Source organism: Pseudochaenichthys georgianus, chromosome 18, assembly GCF_902827115.2.
Source record: "Pseudochaenichthys georgianus chromosome 18, fPseGeo1.2, whole genome shotgun sequence".
In the NCBI taxonomy this organism is placed as follows: domain Eukaryota; kingdom Metazoa; phylum Chordata; class Actinopteri; order Perciformes; family Channichthyidae; genus Pseudochaenichthys; species Pseudochaenichthys georgianus.
This window is the reverse complement of record NC_047520.1, coordinates 4,387,639-4,398,314: the sequence shown is the minus strand read 5'-3', so window position 1 is coordinate 4,398,314 and position 10,676 is coordinate 4,387,639. Positions and strand designations below refer to the sequence as shown.

Sequence of the window (10,676 nt, the reverse complement as noted above, 5' to 3'; positions counted from 1 at the left end):
TTATGGTCGGCCCTGGTTGCTGATAGGCCAGCTGAGGGTGAGAGGATCCAATCAGCCATCAGACTCAGGTGCACAGGCAGATACCGATCAGCTGCTGATTAGCTGTGCAGAAGACAGGGAGAAGAGAGAAACCCAGGAGGGAAGGAAAACCACACATGTACAGCCTGCCTGGCACGTAACACCCCCACACATATAAATCCAAACAGTATGTTTGGCCCTTACAATGAACCTTCTATTTACATAGCACGAGATAGTGCATCGGCAAGAACATTATCGGACCCCTTTTTATGGCTTATGTCAAGGTTGTAGTTCTGGACAATCAACGACCAACGCGTTGATTGTGGTTGTACATCCTTGAAAGAAAAACCAGCGGATTGTGATCAGTGTATACCTTAATAGGTTTTACACTGGAGCCAAGATACACCTCAAAGTGCTGCAAGGCAAACAATAGAGCTAAAGCTTCTTTCTCAATAGTAGAGTACTTCAACTGATGTTTGTTGAACTTTCGGGAGAAGTAGCTCACGGGGTGATCGATAGCCTGTGCATCTTCTTGTAGAAGAACAGCCCCTGTCCCAACTCCACTGGCATCGACCTCGAGCTTGAATGGCTTCGAAAAGTCTGGTGCAGAAAGAACAGGAGTACAACACAGAATACCTTTTAGGCTCTCAAATGACTGCTGACACTCACCGGACCAAACGAAAGACTTTGAGGGACTGGTCAACGTAGTGAGTGGGGCCGCCACCGATGAGAAGTTTCTGCAGAAACGGCGATAGTACCCTGCCATTCCTAGGAAGCGGCGAAGTTCCCTCCTGGTGGATGGCACTGGGAGGGAGGCAATTGCCCTGATCTTTGCATCAGCAGGGCACACCTTCCCCCGACCAACCTGCTGACCAAGGTAGAGAACGGTACCTTTTCCAAACTCACATTTGGCAAGGTTAAGCGTTAGGGATGCGGCCGACAAGCACTTAAAAACTTCTCTTAAGGTAGACATGTGGCTAGACCAGTCCTTAGAATAGACAACAATGTCGTCCAGATATGCCTTACAGTCTGGAACATGTCCTAATACAAGATTTACAAGCCTCTGAAAGGTGGCAGGTGCGTTACACATACCGAAAGGCATCACAGTATACTGAAGGAAACTGTCAGGTGTCACAAAGGCCGAGATGTCAGAAGCACGCTGTGTTAAAGGAACTTGCCAGTATCCCTTTAACATGTCCAGTTTACTGACAAATTGTGCAGGACCAATTTCATCGATGCAGTCATCAATGAGCGGTAATGGGTGTGCATCGGGGACAGTGACAGCATTAACCTTGCGAAAGTCAGTGCAGAATCTGGGACTGCCATCTGACTTTGTGTCTAGCACACAAGGGGAACTCCAGGGACTGGAACTAGGCCTTGCAAATCCGTTTTTAAGTAGATATTCAACTTCCCTTTTCATAACCTCTCTCTTAACTGGGTTAACTCTGTACGCCCGCTGTTTGATGGGCGAGGGGTTGGTCAAAACCACATCATGAGCTAGGACAGAAGTTTGTGATGGAGTGTCATTAAAAAGACATGCAAAGTCAAATATCAATTTCTGTATATCACTTCCTTGGATATCAGGAAGATGAGACAAGTAATTGGGCAAATCAGCTAATACCTCAGTATTGCTTAGTCTTTCCCCCTGTGGTGTTGCACTGCGCATCACCAACTCATCCTCATCCTCATTTGAGCTCAGCTTTGAAACTGAAGCCATAGGAGAGACGGTTGTCTCCACCTGGTGAGCTTTAGAAGACTCACTTTGGTCTTCCCTGGTGCAGTACTTCTTTAGCATGTTGATATGACACACTCTGGTAGGACGTCTGCGGTCAGGTGTTTGAATGACGTAGTTTGTTTCACCGAGCTTCTTATCTACAACATAAGGACCAGCAAATTTAGTAGACAGAGCAGAGCCAGGTACAGGCAATAGAACCAACACCTTGTCACCTGGCTGAAACAAGCGTGCTACCGCCTTCTGGTCGTAGCGTTTCTTCATGTTCCCCTGGGTAGAGGTCAAAGCTTCCCTAGCCAAGGAGCAAGCACGATTTAGACGATCCTTAAGTTTGGCGACATACTCCGGGATACTGCAAACTGTTTTCGTAGGCATGATCAAATGCTCTTTAAGAACCCTTAAAGGACCTCTGACCTCATGTCCAAACACTAGCTCAGCAGGACTAAAACCTAGAGACTCCTGAACAGCTTCACGGGCAGCAAATAACACTAAAGGAACACCGTCATCCCAATCTTTATGAGACTCATGGCAATGTTTTCTTAACATGCATTTCATAGTCTGGTGAAACCTCTCTAATGCCCCCTGACTTTCAGGATGATATGGGCTGGATGTCACATGCTTGATACCTAAGGTGTCAAGTACCAGGGCAAACACTTTAGACATGAAGTTGGTACCTTGGTCTGTTTGAACTACCTTCGGTAGACCAAACATGGAGAAAAACTTCAGAAGTGCCTTGGTGATGACCGGGGCAGTAATTTTCCGTAGTGGGATGGCTTCTGGGAACCTAGTGGAAGCACACATGACAGTTAAGAGAAACTGGTTTCCAGTTTTAGTTTTAGGTAAGGGTCCCACACAATCCACAATCACCCTTTCAAATGGCTCTCCCATTACCGGAATAGGAATGAGAGGAGCAGGGTGAATCACCTGATTCGGTTTACCAACAACTTGGCACACATGACATGTTCGACAATAAAGAACTACATCAGACTTAAGTCCTGGCCAAAAGAAGTGTTTTAAAACTCTTTGATATGTTTTTGTTACCCCCATGTGACCTGACCATGGATGATCATGAGCCAAGGACATCACCTGAGAACGATAGGTTGTTGGCACGACAACTTGATAAATTGCTAAGGAGTCTGACTCCTCACAGGCATCACTAATCCAGCGACGCATTAATAGGTGATCTTCCATAATGTAGGCCATCTTCTTTGACTTGGCCTCTTCCTGACTGATAACAGAAGAGAGACATTTAGAAAGTGTTTCATCACTTAACTGGGCTGCCATGAATTCTTCCCGAGTGGCAGGCAGTTGTACAAGCTCTGAGCTGTTACTGGGTGATCCAGCACCAGCAGACCGGGCCTCCTCTGGCAGTCGGTCCGACACTGTCATGTCTTCAAGAAACTGCCCTGTAGCAAGAAAAGAATCAGACAAGTCCTCTCCGTATTTCTTTGACTGTGCCCTTGTAACAACACAAGCAGGAAAGATTTCGGGAGGTACTTCAGCTGATTTCTCTGCGTCTAAACTTAGATCAGGAGAATCAATGACCTCAGGTACTGGCTTAACTTTGCCCCCAGCCAAGTCATTACTGAGGATGAAATCAACACCTTTGATGGGCAAGGCAGGGAGGACAGCTACTTTAAAGAATCCTTTGACAAGAGATGAGTGAATATAAACATTGTGCAAAGGAGCCGCAACTAGTGTCATGCCTACCCCTTGAACAACAGCACTTGATCCACATGATGATCTGGAGGTTAAAGGTAAGATGCCTTCCCTAATAATGGACTGAGAACCTCCTGTGTCCCTAAGTACCTGTACTGGCAGCTGGTCTTTAGGATCCCCTGTTAAAGAAACAAAGCCCTTGGAAATAAAGGGTTTGAAACAGGGATCAGGTACATCATCTTCCTGGGACATTTCTATGTCTGATAGGGAAACTCCTTTAATGAGTCCCATGCCTTTTGGCGTTTGAAAGCGTTGCGAAAATTGTTGTTTACGCTTTAAGAAATGACACCCTGAAATAAGGTGTCCTGTTTTATGGCAGTAGTTACACTCACGGGTCCCCCGTGGAGGTGATGGTGGTCCTCTAGACCTTTCAAAAGTTGTTGGGCCAAGATCAGGTCTTCCGGTTTGTGATATTGAAACTCTATCTGGGCGCAAGGGTGAAGAAAACACAGTCTTGTGAGTGAGCATAAATTCATCTGCTAAAACAGCTGCCTTAGCCAGTGAAGTAACCTTCTGTTCATTTAAGAATATCACCATCCTTTCAGGCAAAGAATTCTTAAAATCTTCCAAGAGAAGTAACTGACGAAGACTCTCAAAATGATCCTTCACTTCATTAGCCGCACACCATTTATCAAAGAGAATGCCCTTCTCTCGCGCAAACTCAACAAATGTCTGCGTAGCAGACTTTTTATGGTTTCTGAACTTTTGTCTGTAGGCCTCCGGCACAAGCTCATAAGCACGCAATATCGACTCTTTAAGCACTTCGTACTGCAAGCTTTCTTCCAAAGAAAGTGAAGATACCACTTCCTGAGCCTTACCTACTAATTTGCACTGAAGTAGGATTGGCCACATGTCTTTAGGCCAGACCAGTGCAGTAGCAATTCTCTCAAAAGCACAAAAATATGAGTCAACCTCTGACTCTCTAAAAGTTGGCACTAAAGCAATATTTTTACTAACATCAAAACTCTTTGTATGAGAGACTGTATGTGAAGGTCTTGACCTCTCAAATGTCTGCTCTGAAGAGATTCTCAGGGCATCAACTTCAAGCCGCTTTAACGCGATTTCTTTCTCAGCTTCTATCTCTAACTTGCGAATCTGCAGCCTGTGTTCATAGTCCGCTCTACGCTCCTTTTCCTGGCCCTCCATCTGAAGACGGACAAGACGAACTTTTAGTTTGGCATCACTACTTGCACCTAAGCTACCCGGAGAGAAAGCCTCAAACCTAGGAAGCGTTGCAGGAGGAGCTTGAGGACTAAACTTGTCAACTCTAGGTGTAGCTAATACTCTTTCCTTATCATCTTCAATAGACACCTCAGCCCTAGGCTGAGTTGACATGCTTGGGATTACAAGAATCTTTAACTCCTCTAGTTTTTGCAGGATTTTCTCTCTTATCTCTTTTTTTACTTTATACTTGTCTACTGAAATGTTAAAGTGAGCTGCGATACATAACATGTCATCTTTGCGACAGGAATACAACGTATCAACACTTGGACTTTCAATAAAGTCCTGTAAGTCAAAACCCATTTTTCAGCCAATGTACAACACCTACAATGACTTCTCAATTATTGGTTGTTTTTATTTCAGGAAAATAGAGATCCCGGACGAGCCCCCATTTGTTACGTCCCCACTAAGGTCTAGGGGACCTGGAGACAATAACGTACAACCAATAAGTATGAGAGAGTCAGAGTAAAGGTTGACAAAAGGTTTATTCCTTGTAACCTATCAGATAATACAATTAAACAGAAACTCTGTTTGTGAGGAGGAGGAGGAGGAGTCAAAGGATTGTGCCAAACAAAAGAAACAAGCATAACAAAACCAGGCCTACCTCTACAACTATCCTTTGAAACCAAACTCAAACAAAAACCCTCACTAACTAACTACAAAGAATTTGACAAAACAATATACAGGGGTGGCAACAATCCGCTTACCTAGTGTGTCTAAACAATAGTTAGCTCGGTGGTGAGAAATGTACAGGGTACCCCAGACTTACCTAACTCCTCCACCTCTCAACACACACACATTAACAAAGTTCAGATTATTCAAATAGCTTTAGTTGCTAAACACAGCCGTGTTCCTTCCTCAGCAACAGGCCCAGAGTGAGAGAGAGAAGACTTCCTGGGTGCCTCCTTTATGGTCGGCCCTGGTTGCTGATAGGCCAGCTGAGGGTGAGAGGATCCAATCAGCCATCAGACTCAGGTGCACAGGCAGATACCGATCAGCTGCTGATTAGCTGTGCAGAAGACAGGGAGAAGAGAGAAACCCAGGAGGGAAGGAAAACCACACATGTACAGCCTGCCTGGCACGTAACAAACGCCCACATAAAATCAATTTCAAGGACCGCCTACTTCCATCTACGTAACATTGCAAAAATCAGGCATATCTTGCCTCAAAACGATGCAGAGAAACTAGTCCATGCATTTGTTACTTCTAGGCTGGATTATTGTAACTCTCTATTATCAGGGAGTACTAAGAAGTCAATCAAGTCGCTTCAGCTGATTCAAAATGCTGCGGCTCGTGTACTAACCAGAGTTAGGAAAAGGGACCACATTACTCCTGTTCTGGCTGCCTTACACTGGCTCCCTATAGAACACAGGATAGAATTTAAAATTCTTCTTCTCGCCTACAAAGCCCTTAATGGGCAGGCGCCATCTTACCTTAAAGAACTCATTATACCCTACTGTCCTACTAGGGCATTGCGTTCCAAGAATGCAGGGTTGTTGGTTGTTCCTAGAATCTTTAAAAGTACAATGGGAGCCAGAGCCTTTTCTTATCAAGCTCCACATTTGTGGAATCAGCTTCCAGTTTGTGTTCGGGCGGCAGACACCCTATCCGTTTTTAAGAGTGCGCTTAAGACCTTCCTTTTTGATAAAGCTTATAGTTAGGGCTGATTAGATTCAGCCCCTAGTTTTGCTGATATAGGCTTAGTTTGTCGGGGGACATCTTACTTCTTCCTTCTCTCTGTCTATACCCGTGTACACTCATGTTCCGATTAACCCAGCTTCCCCAAATGTCTTTCTTTTTGGTGTCTATATACGCTGGGATCCGGAGTCATAGATGATCCTGCGGTCCTGTGTCCTGGATCGCGAGCGCTGGATCTTGAGTCGTGGCTGTGGTCCTGGATCATAGGTCCTGGATGGATATCCTCGTGGATTCATCTTCCTATTATACACACATGCATTTCCAAACATTTGGACTACCTATGTTGCAAATGTATTATCTTTTCAATTTACACACGGCATCTATTGCACGTCTGTCCGTCCTGGGAGAGGGATCCCTCCTCTGTTGCTCTCCCTGAGGTTTCTCCCATTTTTCCCTTTAAACTGGGTTTTCTTTGGAAGTTTTTCCTTGTACGATGTGAGGGTCTAAGGACAGAGGGTGTCGTATTGTCATACTGATATTCTGTACACACTGTGAAGACCACTGAGACAAATGTAACATTTGTGATATTGGGCTATATAAATAAACATTGATTGATTGATTGATTGATTGAATTTGAATTGGAGCATAGTCTCCTGGTGAAATGGTTATGTACATTTGTGTGTCATCTGCATAGCTATAGTAACTTATTTTGTGGTAAATTATTATGGTGTTTTTCATTATCTGAGTGGTAGCATGTAGATGTCAAAGAAAAGAGGCCCCAAGATGGAGACTTGAGGAACCCCACATGTCATAGTTGTCAACTCAGATGTATAGTTACCTTTAGAAACAATGTTTTTTCTGTCCTTTACGTACGTAGGATTCAAACCAATTCAGAACTGTTTCCCAAAGTCCGACCAAGTCTTCCAGTCGGTCTAGTCATATGTTCTGGTTAACAGTGTCAAATGCAGCACTAAGATCTAATAATACTAACACTGAAGGTCGGCCACTGTCTGTGTTTAAGTGGATGTCATTGAAGACCTTAATAAGAGCCGTCTAAGTGCTGTGGTGCGTCGAAAGCCTGACTGGAACACATCAAAACAGTTATCGAAATGCAAGAAATGACTCAGATATTGAAAAACTACTTTTTCAATTAACATAACAGAGATAACCTTCAAAAGTGTACACGTGTTAAACCACTTGTTTAACCACTATTCATGGTATACTCCCGGAAGCCTGGTGCTTCAACTGTAGTAAAAAATGCTTAAAAACTCAAACTCAAGAGCTATACTATTGTATATTGCTATTGCCCCCCATTGTAATTGTTTGGTCTAAAGCTCAAGTAATATGGCTCAAAACATGTATTCATTCATTTAGTTTTCTACCTAATATATTTTGACTGCAATATTTGCAAATGTTCCGTGTCATTTACACTGGGGTTGGTCCAAAAGTACAATTTGTAAAATGTTTTTTAAAAAGCTTGCGCACCAAGATAATTATTGCGCATGTATTCGTCAGTTTTATAGCCCCGTTTTGGTATATATCTAACCTGACTTTGATCCCCCAATTACACTGCCTAAAAGTGTATATGTTGAAGACCAGTTAAAATCTTCTGACCTCTGATGACCCCATCACTTTTCAACACAAGTACATGTCAACTGCAGCGTATGTCTTTACAAAATGTCCTTTACTCAGTTTAAAAATGACATAACTGTTTGTTTGTCAGTCTTGCTAAAACACAAAATATTGTGTGATGTCATACATTGATGAAACCCTCTCTGATTGGATGGCCCAGGACGTCACACTGGAAGGCGTTGTCTATGCAGTTGTTTTTTTGTGTGGCTCAGACAGCCATCAACCCTAACACAGATCCGTGTGTCTCTGTTGAGGCTCTGCATCACATCTTTGGTTCCATCATGACGTTGGGAACTCAGGAGCAGTTCTGTTTCCCGGGCTCTAATGCCTCGTGTGTTACGGATCAGTTCAATGCGGGGAGCAAAGTCGCCCTTTACTTGTTGTTTGTTTCATGTATGCTGGTTACCATTTTAGGGAACTTTATTGTCATGGTATCAATAGCTCATTTCAAGCAGTTGCATAATCCCACCAATGTGCTTGTTTTATCTCTTGCTCTTTCGGACCTTCTTGTGGGTCTCGCTGTGATGCCCTTCAGCACCATTCGGACCATTCATGGCTGCTGGTTTTACGGGGATGATTTCTGTATGCTTCACTCAAGTTTTGATATGTTTCTTACCTCTGTCTCTATATTCCACCTCGTTTGTATTGCGGTGGACAGGCAACAAGCAATATGTAATCCTCTGCATTACTCTAGGAATATCACCATGTCAGTGGCGTGGATTATGGTATGTGCAAGCTGGGCGTTGGCTGCCGTCTTCTCTTATGGACTACTTTACTCAAAGGCTAACGTAGTAGGGTTAGAGGAGTATATGGAATCGATAAAGTGCCTCGGCAGTTGTAACCTTCTCTTTAACCCCCTTTGGAGCATCCTGGACGGTGTAATTGCCTTTTTCTTTCCCTGCACTGTTATGGTTTGTCTGTACACTAAGATATTTATCGTGGCAAAAGAGCATGTCAGAAAGATTGGAGATATGGGCAATTGTTCAAAGGACAGAGGGTTGGTTAAACAGTCTGAGCATAAGGCTGCAAAGACTCTGGGTATTGTGCTTGGTGCCTTTATCTTTTGTTGGATGCCGTTTTTTATTAACTCAATAATCGATGCCTACATTGGCTTTATCACACCTGCTGCCGTCTTTGAGGCTTTTCTTTGGTTGGGTTACTTCAACTCAACCTTAAATCCAATAATCTATGCCTTCTTTTACACTTGGTTTAAGAAATGCTTTTATCTTATTGTCAATCTGAAAATACTTAACCCCCATTCTTCAACCATAGATGTGCTGAAAGTGTGAAAGTAGTGGTGAGTGTTTGTATGCAAATGATTGCATTAAGAGCGGCTTTGAATGCATTTGTTACACATAAAACAAAACCTAGATGAAAGATGCATGGACGGCCGCTTATGCTTTTTCCCCTGCCGCTGATCTCTCTTGCTCAGCCAATGAATGCACGACAGCACTATGCCTTATTTTCCTGTGACAGCTTTTTGGTGAGCATTCCAGTTTATTGTCATTATGATTGTAAAAATTACAATTAAGTCAAAATATTTCAATCTGTTAATGCCACCATTTAAACGAAGGTACATTTACCACATAAGGAACTTTATTGTTTTTATGGAAACTTGAATAACTAAAGGTGTTACTATGAATAAATGCGAACAATTGTTTATGTTTTGTCATTGAAACTAGAGTAGGTTAACAATCCGTGTATCTACCGTCCATTTGTTTTTCTTTATTAAACACGTAAACGGAAGAGCTACGAGAGGCCTTTTTGCTTTACTAAATGGTCTATGGTCCTTGGAGCGAGGTGCGGGGCGAAACTCACGGAAGTGATTTCAAAACAAAAGCACTCGTTTGCTTGGAACGGGGATAATATTATAAACAAAGGGAAACAAGGTGAATTTAGTGATCACAACGAAAACGGCCCAGACATATATTGAGCCCAGAAAATTAATGTTATTAATGGCTGTAAATATAATAAGTCTATGTCTAACATGGACAACACTGTTAGGAGATTTAAACTATACAGCAATTCTGCACTGCGGTCAACTCAGCCGCCTCTCGCATTTGTTTTTTCAAATCAGCTGCTTTTCATTTTTTGTCGTGCTATATTTGATGATCGATACAAATATTTGTTACCATAAGTTATTAATAAAACTGATACTGTTGGACTCTGTACTAGTTTGACTGCTACCAGAAATAAAATGAAGTACTTTTACGATGTACTTTGTGAGTAATCCTCTGTCAGAGTCCCCTCCATAGTAGGCTACATAATGCATGTTTTCTGCTATCTTTGATGAATGATAAAAATAAAATGTTACCATTAGTTCTTAAAATATTGATACTGTTTGACTTTGTATTAGTTAGTCTACTACTAACAATACATTGAAGTTATTTTACGGTGTACTTTGTGAGTACTCCTCTGTCAGAGTCCCCTCCATAGTAGCCAACTATAATGCATGTTTTCTGCTATCTTTGATGAGTGTTAAAAAGACAATTGTACCATTAGTTCTTAATGATATTGATACTGCTGGACTCAGTAGTCTTACACGTACTACCACAATACAAGGAAGTACTTCTAGTGTGTTGTTTTAAATAAAATCCTTTGTCAATGTCCCCTCCTGAGAAAAAAATCAAGCCACTTCTGCTAAGTTTGATGAGGGAAACAATTATTTTTGCCATTAGTTATTCGTCGACCCTGTTGGACTCAGTACTAGTGAAAA

At 42.6% G+C, this 10,676-nt stretch overlaps 2 protein-coding genes across 2 annotated transcripts; one reads left to right on the top strand and one right to left on the bottom strand.

Annotated features, from left to right (window-relative positions):
- Nucleotides 1–1,628: 1,628 nt before the first annotated feature.
- Nucleotides 1,629–4,219, bottom strand: LOC117464021 (uncharacterized). Its single transcript, XM_071206634.1, has 4 exons — nt 3,024–4,219; nt 2,425–2,534; nt 1,692–1,890; nt 1,629–1,632 (listed from the first exon to the last, which is right to left on the bottom strand). The coding sequence occupies exons 1-4, from the start codon at nt 4,004–4,006 to the stop codon at nt 1,629–1,631; spliced, it is 1,296 nt and encodes a 431-aa protein (XP_071062735.1). The 5' UTR covers nt 4,007–4,219.
- A 4,022-nt stretch (nt 4,220–8,241) lies between these two features.
- On the top strand, nt 8,242–9,249 carry LOC117464020 (trace amine-associated receptor 13c-like). The gene has a single exon (XM_034106551.1). The coding sequence runs from the start codon at nt 8,242–8,244 to the stop codon at nt 9,247–9,249; it is 1,008 nt and encodes a 335-aa protein (XP_033962442.1).
- The last annotated feature ends 1,427 nt before the right edge of the window (nt 9,250–10,676 follow it).

What these genes read in the sequence shown, in the direction of transcription:
- LOC117464021 (XM_071206634.1), bottom strand. Translation starts at nt 4,006, where the DNA reads ATGGTGATATTCTTAAATGAACAGAAGGTTACTTCACTGGCTAAGGCA. An exon ending in GAAGAATTCATGGCAGCCCA is followed by an intron (nt 2,535 to 3,023) that starts GTTAAGTGATGA and finishes TGCTTCCACTAG; the next exon opens with GTTCCCAGAAGCCATCCCAC. An exon ending in GGTAGTTCAAACAGACCAAG is followed by an intron (nt 1,891 to 2,424) that starts GTACCAACTTCA and finishes CTTATGTTGTAG; the next exon opens with ATAAGAAGCTCGGTGAAACA.
- LOC117464020 (XM_034106551.1), top strand. Translation starts at nt 8,242, where the DNA reads ATGACGTTGGGAACTCAGGAGCAGTTCTGTTTCCCGGGCTCTAATGCC.